The 21,543-nt window shown below is 39.4% G+C and overlaps 1 protein-coding gene across 1 annotated transcript; it reads right to left on the reverse strand.

Annotated features, from left to right (window-relative positions):
- Window positions 1-280: 280 nt before the first annotated feature.
- On the reverse strand, window positions 281-8,575 carry dact1 (dishevelled-binding antagonist of beta-catenin 1). Its single transcript, XM_016274037.1, has 4 exons — window positions 7,989-8,575; window positions 5,920-6,049; window positions 3,309-3,464; window positions 281-2,748 (listed from the first exon to the last, which is right to left on the reverse strand). Exons 1-4 carry the CDS (start codon window positions 8,292-8,294, stop codon window positions 875-877), a joined length of 2,466 nt encoding a protein of 821 aa, XP_016129523.1. The 5' UTR covers window positions 8,295-8,575; the 3' UTR covers window positions 281-874.
- Window positions 8,576-21,543: the final 12,968 nt, after the last annotated feature.

Consider the following 21,543-nt stretch of genomic DNA (forward strand, 5'->3'; position numbering starts at 1 on the left):
GATGGCATGGAGGAAGAACTTGAATTGTTTGTTTGCTAAATGCATGCAGAGACTAAAAGTAGATGGCACATTTAACTGCTATGTGCTCTGAAAAGTGGTTTGGGGTGGTTTAACATGCCCTTGACATCAGAAGATTCAAATCCAGGCCATAAGAATAAACAGAAATGGGTTGTTTAGTACATGTGATGTGATGCCAATTTAACATGGTTAAATACTCAAAAGTACATAGAAAACCAGCCACAATCATCAAATAAACAAAGACACTGAATGATTTTAACAATGGGATTTAATAAAGAATATAAGGACACAAGAAATCAACATACATTAACATTTATTTTACAAAAGGGTAATTTACAGCTAATAAGGTAAATGGTGAAAGCTGTTGCTCATGCATATTTAATGTGCATTTAACAAAAGCCCTTAACAATCAGCAGGTGAACTAGTCTTGGTAGCACTGGACACTTCTCAGACGGACTGCGTCTGTAATACACTGCTTCAGCTCAGTCATACTTCCTATTCCATTCCCATGTATGGCTAACCAAATATATTAAGTTATAAATATCTTTAAAAAAAAGTAAACCATGTATGAACAATGCATTTACATAGTACTTGCTATGCAGACGCATCATGGCAAAAGCTAAATTTATAATAAATACAAAAAAAAAAAAGTAAAAAAGGCTACAGACAATGACATCAAGGGGGTAAAAAGTGCAGGGGAAGGCATTGTGCTGGACAGAACTTGAGTTCCCAGCTGACCGACAGGCAGTTTTAGGCCATGCAGCTGATTTCTGTCTAGGCACTTGATTGTGTGATAAGGGAGAGAAGCCAATTTGATCGGCTGCATCCTAACTGATCTCAGTGTTCCTCAAGTCTCTCACACTGTGGTCATGAGTTTTAACGAGCCTGATCGGAAACGTAAGATTTTCTTCTTCAAGTTGTGGGAAGCCTTGATTTTGACAAATGCCTTCGCCTGTGCTGACGTCATTCCGTGGGATTCTGTACCCGCCTGGTTGAATTGGGGCCAATTGACCCCTGCACTTCCCTCAGAGTCACTGCTAGTGCTGCTCTCAGCTACATAGTCCGCCTCGCTAGCGCTCGACTCGCTGTCCCCAAAACAGTTGGTGGTATAGTTACTGCGCTCATCTTCACTTGTGTCCAGAATGGTGGAATGGAAAAGGGAGGCACACTCTGCTGAATATTCAGAGTCACTGCCCACATAGGCGTAGGGGCTGGTGTAGTGTGCGTTAGACGGCAAGTACATGGCTGACATGTGGCCCAGCATTTCGCGTTTTTGCCTGCGGTGAGCCCTCTTGAAAGCCTCCTCATATGGGATTTCGTGGAGACCCCTTGCCCGCCGGTGGTAGTCGTTGCGCTTGTACTTGGGTTTGGCCAACACTGCCTCATGATGTCGGTGATGTCCGTGGTGTCTCTGGGCAGAAGATCGACCCCCTGTGGAACTGGTGTGCTTCTCCAAGATTCGTCCTTCAGGGATGGAGGCTGGAATTCTCTTGGCTTTTGTGGAGGCCTTCTTGGAGGATCTGTGCAAGTGGTGGACGTCGTCCACTTGTCGAGACCGCCTAGATCCTGTCCGATGCTTGTCACGAACAGTCTCGGAAACATGCTCGGAAACTTGAGGTCTACTTTTGGCACTGGTGGAATTTTTCACTTTGACAATCTTGATGTTCTTGGTGCCACCCTTGCGGAGATTTATATTCTGTTTCTGAGCAGGGATGTACTGGGCACTGACCAGTTGACCTCCCTCATCTTGACTTTGTGAAGAAGAACCAAGGCTGAGCAACTCTGGAGCCAGCTGTTCGGCATCTTTACTGCAACTTGCTGGAGCCTGAGCCTTAGGACTCCTCATAAGAGGACTTGCCTTCATTGCCTGTCCAGATTTGTTGTCCTCCACAATGTAATAAGAATGCTTGTTGAATTTGGGAGAGGAAACTGCATTTGGGCTGCCTAAATCCTGGCAGTTCTTCGATGCAACACTTAACGGCTGGCCTTTAGTGGCTCCAGAAACTTTCTTCTTCAAGATGCAACTAGTGTTATTATCAATGGTGGTTGTGAAACCATTCTGTGGTTGACTTGGAGAAAAGTATGCTCCGTTTTGTAGGGTTCCTCCCTTGGACTCAGCAGACCACTGTCTTTGGGGTGAAGCTGTGCTTGGCTCAGTGCTAGTTGCTGATGCATCTTGTAAACACGTCTGCCAGTTAGGCTTGAGTTCAGAACTCCTTTGCTGTGCCTGGACAGCAGCAGGGGCCCGTGAACAAAGACTAGCCTGCCTTAAAATGCTCTTGGAGGGGTCAGTGTTGATGCTTGTTCTGGGTTTGTTGGTCCTCAAGGGTTGCGCCCTCCTCTGAAGAAGCCCAAAGATATAACTATCCAGTTTTTTGTTTGGGAGTGTTTGAGAGGCATGCCAAGATGAATTCTGGTTGCCCACAACCTGCTCAGGTTTCTGTTCATCACTCGATGCTTCACCAGGCTTGGAGAAGTTACAATCGTCCTTTAGGTGACTAGTCATGGATTGAAAGAAGATGGGGCTCTGGACAGCCACCGCATGGAGAGGGCTGGGGTACCGGTAAACATCATTACCATTTTTGGCAATGAGGTCACAGTGGCACTTGGACAGGCCATCGCAGGAGCCATCCGGGGAAGGGGAGTAGGATGCAGAAAGAGACCGGCGGACTGTTCCAGAACTCGAGTCTTCGCAATGGCAATCACACTCAGCACAACTGCCCACCTCATCTGTAAATCCCAGAGGACACAACAGTTAATACTACAAGAAAAGACAATGTCAGATTACTTTAACGGCTAATTTCGTGATATCATGCCCTGTGAGAGCAGATTATTTCTGATTCCTAGAGTTCTAGTGCTTAGCTGGGTGGGTGGTTGATTAGTTTTCATGTGCTAATGAGCCTTTTGTTGCTAGCTTATAGGTGTGGCTGGGATAGCCATCAGCAGGGCTGTGAAACTGTTTCAATCTTTGTCTGGGACCAAACTTCTCTCGTTTCACCTCTATTTGCTCAGTCAAGCTTAAGTGATTACAGAATGCTTTCTGCTAAGAGTAATGCAACACAAAAATTGATGTCATTTGAAGAAACTAAAAACATACGAACAAAGCGGCCTTTCTTTGTGACACCAGCTTTTAAGCCAGATGAATAAATCACCATTAAGTAAATAGTTCTGCATTTGGTTAACAAAGCTAAAGAAGAGAACAGCGTTTCAAGACTACATGGAACAGTGCTGATGGGTAAGACCAGTCGGAATGACCCAGAAACCTCAAACCGTCACAAGAAGACTCTCACCTGCAGGCTTAAGCCTTCCCTCGGAGGCACAGAGCGAGGTGTCGAGGGGGGTGCACAGGCAGGTGGTGGAACGACAACTGGACAAACACTCGCTGAAGACAGAGTTGGAGGAATTAGAGAGGGATCCTGAAGCACCGTCGCTTAGGTCGTAAAAGCCTGGGAGAGAGAGGGCGAGAGATTAACACATTAATTTTAAATCTTCAGGAATGAGGTGACAATGCAAAGACTGTACTTTTCCACTCTTAACTGAGCTCTCTTTTGGAACCTACTTCCAATTACAATTTGAATAATGTAGCTTCCTGGAAGGTATCCATTCGCAAGAGGAAACAGAGCTAGGAACCAGATCTCCATACATCACAATTGATATTAGCATTAAAATGGTGAAGTAAGGAATAAACCCATTACAACTACTACAAACAACACCAAAATATAGCCATTCGCATAAAACAAAAGTCCGCCTTTGGGCTGTGAAGAAAATAATTCCAACTCAAAGACTGAAGAACTCCATTTTCACATTAGAAGCAGTTATAAGGCCACTTTAACAATCGAGACTTTCAGAGAGGAGCATACACACGTGTAATCAATCTCCACTTTATATAACCTTCCTCCAACAAAAGTGCAGTCAGTCCCAGCACTAAAATGACCTCTCATATTTGGAATGTAAACCAATGGAGCTGCAGCAGGCCTCTAGCACAGGGTGCAGATTGTTCGTATTACCAAATTAGTGCTTAAGCAAAACAGCTAAGCAGTTTCCAACAGACATTAGGGCTTGCAGGTACACAAGCTACTACAGGCCCAAAGCACATAAAGTAGTCTTGTGCAAAGTGATATAATTTGAACAGGACGTCTGATTACCTCCCTCGGGTGGTTGTTGAAGATTAACAATCATTAAAAATGTTTTTCGGTACTTGTGAATCAGTTTTATTGGAAATCCTTTCTGCCTACGCTGACTGCTTAGATTGTTTTGATGATCAAACATGCAGTGTCTCTCAAAGTGTTATGCTTCACAACAGATACTAACCTGAACTTGGCCGGCTGTCCGTTTCCACATGTTCATGCGAAGTTTCCGTGTCCAACCGCAGGTCACTTATCTGTCTGTCTAATTCCTGGAGCTGGTTGATCAAACCTGCATCTCGCCTCCTGAGGCAGTTCTATAAAGAAACAATACATTTTGGAAAGATGTTAGATGTTTCATGCATGTCTAGTAGTTTAGCAGCATCATAATTGCTAAGATTGCCTTTTCATTTAGAAGATTTGCCCTGCAGCCCAAAACAACAATCTGGAAACAATTGCATTTCACAATGCATTTCTCAATGCCGGTGGCCTCACGGCACTGAACAGACAGATGTAATGAACTAAATTAGAGTCACACCTCGTATGGGAATAACCGTTCGACTTTGACACACTGCTTGAGAGCAATTGGATGCATCTGACAACACCCGTATCATGTGCTGCATTCCAAATTAAGCGTGGTGAAACGGCAGACTGAGAAAAATGTAGCCCCTTCTAAGCAGATGGACATTACTTCAAATGACCTGTAATCAGAGGCATGTTATCTGCTGCAAATTTTAACTGCTGTTTGCTGACAGGGGAAGTAATGCAGTGCAGATTCCAGGCTATATGGAGCAGTGGAATGGCGTTTCCTCTGCTGCAGACCGAGGCTGTAAAAAAGCCTGGTCGTGACAGGCGGGCTTGCGAGTGATTTATGGGCCCTGAGCTCTCAGTATGCTGGGATGTGCAGACCATTTATACACAAAGTGCCATTTGCAGAGCACATCAACGGTTATTTTGAAACAGCATCAAATTAACCCCAGACCACTGTTGATGGCCTGGGCCTGGGTTTGGGACGACAGTGTCTACATTTCTGGTTTATACTCAATTCATTCAGTTAAGCTTAGTCAAAGACCACAGAGGACTGGTTGTTTGTTATTGCGACATCATAAGGACATAAGTCATTATATGATCCACAAATTACCATTAACTTTAATGTAGTTCTGGGTGTGAGGCCAGCAAACAAACTGAGCCATTCGCATAAAACAAAAGTCCGCCTTTGGGCTGTGAAGAAAATAATTCCAACTCAAAGACTGAAGAACTCCATTTTCACATTAGAAGCAGTTATAAGGCCACTTTAACAATCGAGACTTTCAGAGAGGAGCATACACACGTGTAATCAATCTCCACTTTATATAACCTTCCTCCAACAAAAGTGCAGTCAGTCCCAGCACTAAAATGACCTCTCATATTTGGAATGTAAACCAATGGAGCTGCAGCAGGCCTCTAGCACAGGGTGCAGATTGTTCGTATTACCAAATTAGTGCTTAAGCAAAACAGCTAAGCAGTTTCCAACAGACATTAGGGCTTGCAGGTACACAAGCTACTACAGGCCCAAAGCACATAAAGTAGTCTTGTGCAAAGTGATATAATTTGAACAGGACGTCTGATTACCTCCCTCGGGTGGTTGTTGAAGATTAACAATCATTAAAAATGTTTTTCGGTACTTGTGAATCAGTTTTATTGGAAATCCTTTCTGCCTACGCTGACTGCTTAGATTGTTTTGATGATCAAACATGCAGTGTCTCTCAAAGTGTTATGCTTCACAACAGATACTAACCTGAACTTGGCCGGCTGTCCGTTTCCACATGTTCATGCGAAGTTTCCGTGTCCAACCGCAGGTCACTTATCTGTCTGTCTAATTCCTGGAGCTGGTTGATCAAACCTGCATCTCGCCTCCTGAGGCAGTTCTATAAAGAAACAATACATTTTGGAAAGATGTTAGATGTTTCATGCATGTCTAGTAGTTTAGCAGCATCATAATTGCTAAGATTGCCTTTTCATTTAGAAGATTTGCCCTGCAGCCCAAAACAACAATCTGGAAACAATTGCATTTCACAATGCATTTCTCAATGCCGGTGGCCTCACGGCACTGAACAGACAGATGTAATGAACTAAATTAGAGTCACACCTCGTATGGGAATAACCGTTCGACTTTGACACACTGCTTGAGAGCAATTGGATGCATCTGACAACACCCGTATCATGTGCTGCATTCCAAATTAAGCGTGGTGAAACGGCAGACTGAGAAAAATGTAGCCCCTTCTAAGCAGATGGACATTACTTCAAATGACCTGTAATCAGAGGCATGTTATCTGCTGCAAATTTTAACTGCTGTTTGCTGACAGGGGAAGTAATGCAGTGCAGATTCCAGGCTATATGGAGCAGTGGAATGGCGTTTCCTCTGCTGCAGACCGAGGCTGTAAAAAAGCCTGGTCGTGACAGGCGGGCTTGCGAGTGATTTATGGGCCCTGAGCTCTCAGTATGCTGGGATGTGCAGACCATTTATACACAAAGTGCCATTTGCAGAGCACATCAACGGTTATTTTGAAACAGCATCAAATTAACCCCAGACCACTGTTGATGGCCTGGGCCTGGGTTTGGGACGACAGTGTCTACATTTCTGGTTTATACTCAATTCATTCAGTTAAGCTTAGTCAAAGACCACAGAGGACTGGTTGTTTGTTATTGCGACATCATAAGGACATAAGTCATTATATGATCCACAAATTACCATTAACTTTAATGTAGTTCTGGGTGTGAGGCCAGCAAACAAACTGACCTCAAGATAAACAAGTGTAATTATGGGGAAGACTCAAGCCACTAGCGTACATGTCTGAGGCTTTAGCAAAGCCAGGAAACAAATCCAAACCTTGTAATTCTTTTCTGTATTAAATACATTAACCACAATGCGTGGACCCGTAGGGTTACAATAATGGAAATGTTTGGAAATACCTCAAGTGGAACCAGGTGTCTTTGGCCCAACTGTTAAATTGAATCTTGGTCATCCTCTAAAGACAGCAGGGGGCTTGAGCTGGGCTTGTAAAAAGTTCATTTCCATCGAAACCCATCAACTAATCTCATTCAGGCCAGTCGGACCCCCTCCTAGACTTGCATTAGAAACTCAGGGATGTTCTACTGCTTCCAGGAAGTTTGATTTAAATGGTTCTCTTTCTGCTTTAATGTCATTCTAATGAGTATAGGGTCTGAGCTATAATCACCATATGACCGCAAAGGCAAAAAAAATAAAATAATTAAATTGCATTATTCATATACTATTATTTTCTACTATTCTAAAATTCAAATAGATTTTAGATTTTAATTTAGTTTGATACAACTAAATGTGAAATTAGGTCCATAAAAAGTCTTTAGGCCCATAAAAAAAAAAAATATATGAAAATTCTCAATGCCATTCTGAAGTCACAATATAAAATGTTTTCTTTTTTAATTGCATTTAAAATCATACAAATTCTTACATTTTTATTCTCAGTTTAGTTATGAGCCCTCCCTTGCAAAAATGTACAGTGGTGGTACCATGGTTATACTATGCCTCTTTCATACATACTATAGTACTGTGGGATTATCATCACTTACAAAATGGACACGTACCCTGGTAGTACCATGGTATTTTTGTAAGTACCTTGGAATACCATGCAAATACAATCGTACATGAAATTTTGTATTGTATATACAAAAGTAATAGCATTAAAAACTATTATAAAAAATGAAAAAAAAAAGTAATGCATTTTTTTTCTTCAGAAATGTAGGCAAGAGAAAGGTTGCACTACATATGAACTACTTCCAACAATAATAATAATTTAAAAAAAAAAATCAGTTTCCGTTACTCACCAATTGTTTTCTAAGCAATAAAATATTCTCCTCCAGAAGTTTCTCTTCAGTGTTCAGATAGCTGTCCTCCACTGTAAGGCAGGGTTTGTCCTCTCCCGCGAGCTCCTGACAGTTCAACACACTCCTGACCAGCAGCTCCTGTCTCTGTCTCAGATACTCCAGCTCGGTCAGACCCGCGACAGTCGCGTCCAGACGCTCTCGGGTTCGAACCCGCTCCACTTCACCGCGCGCCTCGCATTCCTTCCGATCCCGCATCAAGAGCGCGCAGAAATCCCTGGACAGCAGCATCTCTGACAATTCATTCATTTATATATCCAGCGATAATAACGCTACGGAGATTCTTCTTATGAACAAAGTGCATCTGAAAAACACTTATGCCATGGTCAGATCATTTCCATGTATTAAAAGTGATCATCAAAAACAAAAAAGAATCCCAAAATTCAGAGAAAAATTTAAAAAATGAAAAGAACTTTTTGTGCTATATATAAATGGCATTTAAACGCCTGCTGTCCTTGCTGACGCTCAGTATAAAAAGTCCAAATCCACAGACAGAGAGGGCGTTGATGTGTGCAGCCCGGATGATACTGGGATCTGAATGTGTCCTGCAGTGAAGAGCTCAATCACACACACACACTCGGAGGAAACCCTGCTGCTGAGGATGCGGCGGGGTCCTAACGCCCACCCTGTTCACCCCCTCATCTTCTGTCCTATGGTAGCGTCCTTTTCATGCATGATGCCAATACATTACAATCTGTAAAACAACATTAAGACCTGCATTAGATGGTCTGCAGCAACTACTCGCAATTACATGCAAAATCATATAAAGTTTTGTTACTTTAGCATTGTTTAATTATCCTACTAAATAACAACGGGAGCACGGTTTGTAGTACTGGCAGGCACGTGAAAATTAATATATGCATGCAAATACAAGCTTACAAACACGAAATATGACAACAATTTTATTTTTGTATGAAAATTCATTTCATTTATCAGCTTATCACAAAGTACTATAGTAAGGTGATGATATCATGTGCTTTATGATTAGCATATTTTATATAATTGATATATTTAACATGATATTTACACCAAAGAATACCAAGGTGGTAGTTTCTAAAAAAAAATAAAATAAACAAAATGACATGTCTAAAAGTACAGGAAAATATACGAGGATTTAAGGACACAATGCATAAGGTGTGTATAATAACCTAATAACATGTTTAATAACTTGCAATACAGACAATGACAAGAATTTCAGATAATTGGCAGAGGTGTATTTAAAGGCACTCAGGTGTATGACTGCCCTCTACTGTTGTTAAAACAAAAACCTTCACTTTTATGTGTTTGCGTATGTATATATAGAATTGCTATAAAATATATATATTTTTCAATTGTACACGCACACACATACTTGCATTTGTGGTTTACGGGGACTCGCCATAGGCGTAATGGTTTTTATACTGTACAAACTGGATATGCTATTGCCCTACACCAACCCTACCCCTCACAGGAAACTACTGGCAATTTTTGAATTTCATAAAACACCGTTTTGTATGTTTTTTAAGCCTTTTGTTTTACGGGGACTCAGGAAGTGTCCTCATAAACCATGTTTACGTTGTAGTACCCATGTCATTATACACATGTGTCCTCATAAACCATATATACCAGCACACACACACACACACACACACACAAGTAAAAGACTGACATTTCACCAAGATGTAGGTGAATATACATTCACCCAAATAAAGAATGATCAATAGGTTTTCTAAAAGACGGATCTGTAAAACATATGTTTAAACATTATTTCTGGTAATAGACTCCACAGCTGCTCCTATAAGAGCTTGAAGTCACATTTCTCAACTAGCTCATTAGTCAAGACACGTGGAGAACTCAAAACAGACAGATTTGTTTGAAAATGCATCTGTGAAATGGATCAAGGATTTACATATCGAGAACGTAATTGTTCTGGCAGATTCTAAGCTAATTTATAGTTGGGATTAAAAAAAAAACGTGTGGTTTTTAGACAGGTTTTGCTTTCAATTTAGACTTTTACCAATAAAAAAGCAACAAAATACCCACCATTTCTAGAACTGATGGCTTCTAATATCTAAATTCCAATTAAAGAAAGGAAGAGACATTGTGTGTATTTATCAGAATACATTAGTTGCGCTCACAGACTCTTTCCACGGAAGGGGGTTTGCAGTTACGTGTCTAATGAAAAACACTGCACCTCTCAAACCCATCAATCCATCAACGTCAGCCAATGGCTCAGACAGTTTCGTTTGATTTGCAGCTAAGCAGGCGTTGAAGATGAGTCAAAGAGAGGAGGAGACCCTCAGTAGACGGCACAAAGCTTAATCTCTCTTTCTAAACACGACAGAGATCGAGGAAATGGGATCCATGGCTGCCTCTATGAGGAACAGATGTTTGAAACACAGCTGGTGACCCACTGAAACATTAGCCCTGGCCGAACGGTTACACAAGCACACAGAAATACCAAGATGTAGGTGAATATACATTCACCCAAATAAAGAATGATCAATAGGTTTTCTAAAAGACGGATCTGTAAAACATATGTTTAAACATTATTTCTGGTAATAGACTCCACAGCTGCTCCTATAAGAGCTTGAAGTCACATTTCTCAACTAGCTCATTAGTCAAGACACGTGGAGAACTCAAAACAGACAGATTTGTTTGAAAATGCATCTGTGAAATGGATCAAGGATTTACATATCGAGAAAGTAATTGTTCTGGCAGATTCTAAGCTAATTTATAGTTGGGATTAAAAAAAAAAACGTGTGGTTTTTAGACAGGTTTTGCTTTCAATTTAGACTTTTACCAATAAAAAAGCAACAAAATACCCACCATTTCTAGAACTGATGGATTCTAATATCTAAATTCCAATTAAAGAAAGGAAGAGACATTGTGTGTATTTATCAGAATACATTAGTTGCGCTCACAGACTCTTTCCACGGAAGGGGGTTTGCAGTTACGTGTCTAATGAAAAACACTGCACCTCTCAAACCCATCAATCCATCAACGTCAGCCAATGGCTCAGACAGTTTCGTTTGATTTGCAGCTAAGCAGGCGTTGAAGATGAGTCAAAGAGAGGAGGAGACCCTCAGTAGACGGCACAAAGCTTAATCTCTCTTTCTAAACACGACAGAGATCGAGGAAATGGGATCCATGGCTGCCTCTATGAGGAACAGATGTTTGAAACACAGCTGGTGACCCACTGAAACATTAGCCCTGGCCGAACGGTTACACAAGCACACAGAAATACACACACGGTCACGGATGTGGAAAGAAAGAGTGGCTTAATGGCACAAACTCAATAATTCGACAGAGTCGTGATTGCGGGCCGCTACCTCAGGCTACGACTGCGGGACAGGAAGTGACCCGGGATTTACATACATTGTAATTGGATCAAAGGCTGTAGTCTTTGTGCCACCACAATCAAATCTCTCAGACAAACAGGATAAATCCTTCCTTTCATTGACAGTTTTCCCCCCTGAAAGCTTGCTGGTTCAAATATGATACAAAATCGATGAAGTGAGAAGTGTGCATTTGTCTTCATTAAAATAAATCAAACTGTTTTTGTAGCCAACCCTTGATTATTTTATGTAAATCTTTTCCCATAAATCTGACCCCAAAAAAAGCCAGACACTTTCCCTTAGACTAAAGCTAGTACAAAGTCACATTTGTGCTTTAACCTAATCCAATCACTCACAGTAATTACCTTATGAATTTTGTAAGGCCCATTAAACGAGAACAGGACCCCATTATGTAGGACTGGCAGGAACATGGGGAATAAATGAATACATCTAAATACATCAAAGCCTACAGCGCTACAGATGCCGAACTGTGGGGACAATTTGAGCAAATGCGCTGTGAGGATTTATGAGCATGATAGCAATCGTCACCCCTCACCTATATCTTATATCATGCTGGACACAGAGCGCTTTTATAAAACACATCAGTCATATAGATGTTATTACGTCAAATTTACACCCAAAGATTGTGGAAACCGGCCAAAAAGAACTAGTTCTAGATGTTTGTTTTAGTATTCCTGCAGTGGTGGAAACAAAATTTGGAAAATGTTCCATTTAGAAGCCTAATGAAACTTCAATGTCAAAGGGACGCTGTGCGGTACATGCAGGTGTCAACGTTGAGTCTGTGATTGTAATTTAAAAAGGAAGAGCTTGTTTGTTCACCACACACTGTGAGAAACCGCATGCGCTGAAACTCCACATGCACTCATCAATTACGTCGAGGGATGCTGGATAAAACTCAAGGCCAGATCTTTGTTCACCAAATCTATGAGCTTTCCTGATGCTACAAGGGATAAAAAAGACAGCATTTGAGGCTTAGAAATTGTTTTATAAATGAATTCCATATCTCTTTATTAAGACAAAACAAGGCTTAAAAGAATATTCTGGGTTCAAAACAAATGATTTTCGTTTATACAAACTGAGGGACAAAGACAAAATGATTTTCTGTGGCAATCGGCAGCATGCCAGAGATGATGTGGAATATCACAGGCAATAAACTTGTCCCTCAGTTTGGGTGATTTTATCACTAGTTTCATGCAAATATTTATGTGTAAGTCTTGTGGTTACACTTCTAAAACAATGATTTATTTTAAAGGCATAGATCATTCAAAAATGAAAATTCTGTCATTATTTCCTCACCTTCCACTTGTTCTAAACCTGTATGAGTTTCTTTCTTCTGTTGAACACAAAAGAAGATATTTTGAAGAATCTTGGTAATCAAATAGTTGTTGGTAGCCTTTGATTTCAATAGTTTTTTTTATATACTGTGGAAGTCAATGACTGCTGTCAACTGTTTGATTACCAACATTCTTCAAAATCTCTTCTTTTGGGTTCAACAGAACAAAGAAACCCACACAAATTTCTATGGTCTCTAAATGAAAACTTTGCTGAAAAACCTGTTATACACAATATTTTACATGCCTTCTATCATTTCATTGATAGTTTATACTTTTTAGCAAGTAAAAGGCTTCTTTAGTAGAATTCTAAAATGTGCCGCTTCAGACACGTACGTCTTTTTGCAGGGAAATTTTTTACTGATTTTGATAAATGTTAGTAATCTTGCAAAATGAATAGGACTAAAGCAACTTTGGTTTACTTGATTGCCCATACAGTACATCATTTTCAGAAATATCATGTTAAAACATGACTCAAATGTGATACATTTCTCAATTTTCTCTCAATTATCATTGCATTATATGTTTTGCCTCCCACAATAAAAACTTCAGAGCTTTGATCATTAAACTAAGCAAATATAATCTCTATAATAAGAATAATTTTGTGAGATATGGAGGTACAACTGATATTCACATGCATTTAATGTAAGTACACTCTAAAAAAATTTAAATTTAACCCAGCATTTTTTAGAGTGTAGTCTGCTATACTGTTATATTGTTAATTTTTTTTTTTTAATATTTCAGTATAAATGTTTTTGGAAAGACTAAAATAAAATTAAGGAATAATGTGAGTTATTCCCTAATAAATAAAAAATGCACAGCAGACAATGAGACAAAGATACTCACAGCTGAATATTAATGCAAAGTCAGTCCTGCTGCTACTGACGGGTGTCCCACGTGGCTCCTGCCGTAATTCAGACCAACATATAGTGCCTTTAGGCTATTATTAAGTTTAGCACGGTTGTCATGTCCTACACATACTGCTGTGATTGTACTGCTGTTCAGACAACACATATGGAATAAGAGAATCCTTTATGGTAGTAACAGAGATCTAACAATTTCAAAAGAAAAAGCAAAAGATTATTTGGCTCATTTTTGAACTCCTTCTAGAAGATCATTTTGACAATGAACTATAAAAGAGAAAATAAAATAGCAGACATACAGTGGGGAAAAAAAGTATTTAGTCAGCCACCAATTGTGCAAGTTCTCCCACTTAAAAAGATGAGAGAGGCCTGTAATTTTCATCATAGGTATACCTCAACTATGAGAGACAAAATGAGAAAAAAAAATCCAGAAAATCACATTGTAGGATTTTTAAAGAATTTATTTGCAAATTATGGTCGAAAATAAGTATTTGGTCAATAACAAAATTTCATCTCAATACTTTGTTATATACACTTTGTTGGCAATGACAGAGGTCAAACATTTTCTGTAAGTCTTCACAAGGTTTTCACACACGGTTGCTGGTATTTTGGCCCATTCCTCAAGAGCAGTAATGTTTTGGGGCTGTCGCTGGGCAACACAGATTTTCAACCCCCTCCAAAGATTTTCTATGGGGTTGAGATCTGGAGACTGGCTAGGCCACTCCAGGACCTTGAAATGCTTCTTACGAAGCCACTCCTTCGTTGCCCGGGCGGTGTGTTTGGGATCATTGTCATGCTGAAAGACCCAGCCACGTTTCATCTTCAATGCCCTTGCTGATGGAAGAAAATATACTGATGTTTAAGATCAATTTTAAACAAAAACCCTACAAATAAATCTCAGATGACTGTGTCAAGGGTGTCAGTTAATGCTAATGTTACAAAGGTTACTGTAATAACAACAGATTTGAAAAAGAAGCATTACAGTTGGGACATGTGGAGATGCTCTGGATGTGATCTTGACCTTCAGCCTATGAAAGAGGGAAGATTAGATTAAAATAAAGGTTGTACGGGGCCACTGATGTGTCACATGTCAAAAGGTTAATCAAATCTTCTGTACAGAATGTCCTGGCAGAAACTTAACTAGACATCTGAGCTGAGCTGAGCTGCCTGAGGTCAGAACATTGTCCAAGAAGTTGTTTCTTCACAGATTTGCTTACTCATACAACTTCTTACCACACAAATTCTCACTTATGAAATCCCAGCTATGCCTTTGTACTTTAAACAGGCTGTGATCCGGTCCAAAGGTCTTTAAAATCAAACAAAAGGAAACCAAGAATAGAACTATTTACCTAAAGTAAAACATGGAGAAGGTGATATTTCAGCTAAAGAGCACGGCGTCAGCTAAAAGTGAGAAGTGAGGCCCTTTTATTCTGTGGAGAGTTCACACAATAGCGGTCAGACCAGGCGCTCTACAGCATCTAATTACTGTCAGCCTGCGGATCTTTAAGAATATTAATGGAGGGGTAATGTGGACCTGCACAATGCCAATTACCCTCTCTCGTCATACAGACCACTCTCAGCAGCCCCTTCACACCCATTTACCCCGCGAACACACTCACGACGGCACTCGCTACACACTTTAACAGGGGAACATATGAGCACTTTTCCATAGCAAGTACACACTGATCTGTATGACTGGAGTGCAGACAAGTGATGAAAGTTTTACATGCAGCAGAACAAAAAAAGTGGAGAGATTACGTTTTTTTGAGAGAAATGAAGAAAATAATTAAATTGATCAAAAGTGATAATAAAGACATTTTTAATTATTTCTATTTCAAATAAATGCTATAAAATGTTAAAATACAAAAAAAAATTGAATGTGGCTTTCACAAAAATATTAAGCAGCACAACTCTTTTCAACACTGTTGAGCATCAAATCAGCATGTTAGAATGATTTCTGAAGGATCACTGAAGACTGGAGTAATGATGCTGAAAATTCAGCTTTGCATCACAGGAATAATTACATTTTAAAATATATTCAAACAGAAAAGTGTCATTTAAACACTTAATTGTAAATTAAAATTAAAAAAAAATCTTACCAAACCTAATTTATTTAAACCGTAATGCATGTAGATGAATATTAATAGATGATTTTAACTTATAAAGGGGTCCTATTATGCTTTTTCACTTTTTTAATTTGAGTCAGTGTGTAGTGTGTATGTTTGGGCATAAAAAAGATCTAGAAAGTTACAAATCTCAAAGTCCACTCCAAAGGGAGATATTTAGTTTTTAAAAAATCCCTTTTCAAGAACTACAATGAACGGCTCGTTTGGACTACAGCGTTGGTTTCCGGGCTTTGTGATATCACAAAGCGGCTCATTAGAATATCATTAAAAAGAATTCCCGCCTACAGAAATTCGATTGGTTGGGGGGGTGGGGAGGGGCGAGGTTGTGGTTAGAACGCTTGGTTGAGTGAGTGCATCAGGCGAGATGAAGAAGAAGTGCTGCTGCAGAGTTAGTGCGTCAGAGAAAACCAAGAAGAAGAGCTGCGGTGCTGTAGCGTCAAATTTTCGGCATGTCTAGAACAATTCTTACAAGTACAACACGATGTAGCAAGGCGCCGCGGACAGACGCCGAACGGCACCGCCGGTGTGCCTACACTCATAGAAAATAATATATTCGAATTCTAAAGACGTGGCACCACGCGACGCTGCTCGTCCGTGTGCGACCGCCTGAAACGCTTTTTTTTTTCACCTCCGTGTCCAAACGTCTTTGTTTGGGCTTCCGAAAGCGGATGATGTCAGGAAACAGTGATTGCAATTTATTTTTTAACTCTGTTCCTGAGCATTATAACCCCAATTTGCTATTGTGTGCTGCGCATTTTACTGAGGACAGCTTCCACAACATGACACAGTACAGTGCCGGATTCGCCAAAAGCTTTTGTCGCCAATCACAACGCACTGGGACAGCTAACCAATCACAACACATTTTGTTTTTCGGAAGGCGGACCTTCATCAAAGCCGGAACTAATCAAGCCGTTTGTGCCAGCCTGGGGAGAAAGGTATTGTAATAATGTAAATTATGTGAAAAATAATGCATTTTTCGAACCACCATGCATGAGAGCATGTTCTAGTACACCCCCAAAACAAAATCTAAATTTTGTAAAAGAGCATAATAGGACCCCTTTAAATATACAAAAAAAAGTTTTATAAATGACCTTAATTGAGATGAAAACACCTTTCATCTCAATTTACACATTCAACACAAAATAATCTGATGCATAAAGATATCACATTCTCACATATTGATGATGGAACAATACATTTTCACAACCAAAACTAAACTATTACAGTGAAAGCAGATTGGAGTCTGATACTTTAAGAATACTTACAGGCTTGCTGTAGTCATGTGGAGGGTTGAGTGTGTTCCACGGATGTTCTCCATTTGTGGTTCTATGATGCCGTTACAGTTCAGTTCTCTGTTCCGGTGCCATGTCTTAGACTCAAGATGTGACGCTTTGATTGAAACATCTGAAAGAAACTCTTTATGAGATAAACAGCATTTCCACCAAAGCCTGAGAGCTCTTTTGAGTACAGACGACAACAGACTCGAAATGTCAATTATAAAACCAAACGATGCAGCCAACACTTTATGGCCCACTTCATAAAGAAAAACTTCATAGCTCATATCCTGCATCTTCGGATGCATTTGCTGTCTTCCAAATGTCAAACAACCCACGTAATTGGCCTGGTTTCCATATGCTTCATATGTCTTATTGACAGATCAAAATCTTTATTTGCTTTCACAGATTCAGCGTAATTAAAGTGAAGGAGCACAGATTTAAGAGCCAAGACTGAACTTTCAAAGGTTTTAAAATAAATTCATGTTCAGTAGGTGAAACGGATCTATAATCTGAAGGAAATGAGTTTGTGTAATGCAGCAGTCATTTTCTCAACTGCGAAGATAATACCGATTGACTTTTTGCTTTGCTTTTCTAATCCCCGCAGCACTTGCTTTAACTGGGAGTTTACGCGGATACGGTTGTCACGGCAACATCTTATCAGCCGCCAGTCCTCCTGCATCCCTTCTCCGCCCCTCCATCATTCATCCTGGTGATTTGTGCATAATTAAAACACACTCACGCCGCCGGAGACGCTTCACGCATCCTCAATTTATAAAGGTGCTCTGGGTCCCTCTGGGTCTTTGAAATGGGTTGGACATGGTGGGGTGTTTTCGAATGAAAATGACTGCTGTGAAGGTCATAATCTGTAGGAAAAAAAACAAATATGTTTCTCTTACAGCTACAATTTATTATGTGAAAAGAGCGAGATAGAAAAGTTAATGTATGTATGTTTTATTGGTTGCAATTTTGGTCAAATATTTCAGTACAATGACCATTTACCTACTGTATTTATACATGTAAATTATAATACATGTAAAATTAAAAATAATTATTTTTTGTCCTCTTTATCAATTTATGTGGAAAGTAGCAATACAATAGGCAGGAGAATGAACAATCAGCCACTCATTATTGTAAAAGAAACCCCTTTGGGACAATTCTCATCTTTGTTCTGTGGTCCAGTTTGGGTTTATTTTTTGTGATAATGACTAACTGACTTTAAATTAAATATTAATAAATAAATAAATATTTTTATATATAAAAACTGACATGCCATTGCCATGACATGATGATAATTATTATTTACACACACACACACACACACGTCTGGATTGCTATCATTGTGGGGACTCTCCATAGGCGTAATGGTTTTTATACTGTACAGACCATATATTCTATTGCCCTACACCAACCCTACACCTAAACCTACCCCTTACAGGAAACTTTCTGCATTTTTAGATTTTCAAAAAACTTCACTCTGTGTGATTTATTAGCTTGTTTACCAGTGGGGACCTCAATTTAGGTCCCCACCGTGACACAAGTCCCCATGAGTCTGTGTGTATTCAAGTTTAAGTCCCCACCAGAATAGAAACACACACACACACACACACACACACTCCTTCTATGGAAGAAATAGTAAACAGTCGATCGCTTGTTGTATTCCTCGTTTGTTGCTTTGGATAAAAGCATCGGCTAAATAAAAACAAATAAATGTAAATAAATGTAAATATAGCAAAAACCAAACAGCTCTTTAGTTTAGCTAAATGGATTTAACACACTTATAGGCTTAAAATTCAGGTTACATGGTGCATACATTCATGCTGTCACGGCCCACATTGATGAATAAATCAGCATTGCAGCTGTGTGCTTATCAGCATCTCACATTCTAATAACTCTGAAATATCATTCATATCACATGGCAGCTATCCACCACAGGATAATCAGGATTAATACATCCACAGTATAATTACTCTGTACCCTGTGTCCATCACAGCCTGGCACCGAGACATTAAACCACAAAATAAATATACCCATTTTTCCGTGTATAAATCAAATAATACACAGAGCTGATTAAATCAAGCACATGGGAGTTGACTGTATAATCATACTATGAAAGCATAACCTTGACTATTTTAAGGCTTTTTTTTCTCTCTCTGTTTCGGTTACTTGAGAATGGCTCCTAATAAACACAAAGCCGTCCACACTTTCATCACACTCTCAATTACCCTGAGATGTGTTTACTCAGGACGACGTTTCTCTCTCAGCATCGCATCGCTCACACCATCAGAGGTGTAAATCACCCCGCTCACCATTTTCCTCGTCTTTGGCGGTATCCCTTAATCGCCTTAATTAAATGGCGACTGAGGCTCCAAAAATAACTTGGACTTTCCAGCGCTCTAAAGGCCAGATCAAACAAACATCTGCAGAGAGCCCGTGAGGGTCTGCGGTAAGAGGCGGGGACCGGCGACAGCCCTCAGAGACTGCAGCAGGCCCCTCACAAGCGTCACAGAATAAAAGATGGACTCCATTAGGGCCTGACGGTTTAAGATCTGCTTCGTGTTAGGAAAACTGTGAGGCTTTCCTGCCTCCCTCCCATGTCCCACTTCAGTCCTGACTCTGGGTTTCTCTAAAGCTCATGGATTAGTATCTGCTTTCCTCAGTGCTGCTTGGCCACTCTGATGTATTTCTGCTGTCCACCAGGTGAAAAATATAAACCAGATAAACACTACTCTCCATTGCCATATGAGAATTATGGATACATGCCTACATATTTCAAGTACATGTGGGATCCTGCATGTCAAAAATCAACTGGTTTGGTTGTGCTGACCATCTATTAGACCATCCAATCCTCAAATCGACATTTAAAATATATTACAGTAGCTTTCAGGAGATTTTTATATACTTGTGCATTTGGCAGATGCAACTTACATTGAATTCAGGGTATACATTTTATTATTTCATGCATTGCCTGACTTTTGCTAGTGCCATGAGCCACAGTTTTACTTACAGGAATGTTTAACAATACACACACACACACACACACACACACACACACAGTGCTAGGCAGATTACTACAAATCGTACTCTGTTACTGATTCCAAATGACAAATACCATTCATGACAAAAATGGTTGCTTGTACTGTAATCCATTACATTACACATTTTAGGCAATATATTCAGACTACTTTTTGATTACTTTTGACCTAACTCTTGTACCATATTGATATAAAATACAAAGAGAAAGAAAATATATTCCATGTTATTAACACTTTTATGAGTAATTGTAGCCACCTGACTAGTGACTGGTGTATGTGTGAATGAACTGGAAGACTTTCTGAATATATACGAGCGGTAGGCTATTTTAGAAATGAAAATCAAAAATATGAAAAAGAAGAATTAGGGAGAATCATTAAATTATAAATAATTTATTGCATTTGTGTGAATAATTTGTAATCATATAAACAATAAAGAGTATTTTCAAATGTAATATAATCTAAATACAAGTACTTGATTTCTGGAATCTTATTATGTAATCCAGATTACATGTAATCAGTTACTATCCAGCACTGTATTATACATGCATTCTCTGGGAATCAAACACATGGCTGTTTAATTTACAGCAATGCTTTACATTAACTGACATTAAACTAATGTGTTAACCAAACAGCTGCTGGTAGACACTGACTTCCAACTATTTAGTTACCAACATTCTTCAAAACATCTTCTTTCATGCTCAACAGAAGAAAGCATACAGGTACAACATGTGGGTGAATAAATGAGAGATTTTTTTTTTTTGGGGTGAACTATCCCTTTAACTACTAGCAAAAAAAGGTGTAATAAGCTTATTATAATAAGCTCTCAGGCTTTGGTTTGAGATTCTTTCAGATGTTTCAAACAAAGCGTCACATCTTGAGTCTGAGACGTGGCACCAGAACAGAGAACTGAACTGTAACAGCATTAAAGAACTAGAATACATTTTCAAAAAGTTATCACCTCAAGAAAGCAATAATACTAATAATATCCAAATAAATAAATAATATAGTACCTTGAATTTCATCTTGCAGATGATCCGATAAATGGAGGAACTTCACTCAACCTGAATATCATAAAGAGTTTCACCAACAAAAAATAAACCACCATAGCAATGCACTAACAACACATTAACATCCACATAGTGACACCCTGCCAAGCACCTAGTATACCATAGCATTATGGTGGTGAGTTCAAGAACCATTAGCATTTTCTTAGAAATAAATGTAAAAGTCTAGTTTATAATATTAGCTATTTCACCACTAGAGACATTGCTGGGAAAGTCTGGAGCCCAATGAGAAACAGATATATGCCACCATGACCACTTTATTAGAGCCAAGCGATTTCAGATTTCATTCTACAGAAATCACTTCAATAAGGACTGCATATTTTTTATGCTGTAAATATTTTACAGGGGTCTGGGGTGGGGTACCACAATCATCAAAACCCAGCTGTCCAATTCTCAAGTTCTAAATCTAAATCTGTGCTATACTTTTCCATTGTTTCCAGAGGTTTCAATAGTCAACCCATATTCCA

This window comes from Sinocyclocheilus grahami, unplaced genomic scaffold (assembly GCF_001515645.1).
Source record: "Sinocyclocheilus grahami isolate Dianchi unplaced genomic scaffold, SAMN03320097.WGS_v1.1 scaffold84.1, whole genome shotgun sequence".
Taxonomy (NCBI): Eukaryota; Metazoa; Chordata; class Actinopteri; order Cypriniformes; family Cyprinidae; genus Sinocyclocheilus; species Sinocyclocheilus grahami.

Excerpts from the sequence above, each read along its gene's own strand:
- dact1 (XM_016274037.1), bottom strand. The coding sequence starts at position 8,294 with ATGAATGAATTGTCAGAGATGCTGCTGTCCAGGGATTTCTGCGCGCTC. Across the intron at positions 6,050-7,988 it reads TATTGCTTAGAAAACAATTG|AACTGCCTCAGGAGGCGAGA; the intron begins GTGAGTAACGGA and ends GTTTCTTTATAG. Across the intron at positions 2,749-3,308 it reads GGGAAGGCTTAAGCCTGCAG|ATGAGGTGGGCAGTTGTGCT; the intron begins GTGAGAGTCTTC and ends TGGGATTTACAG.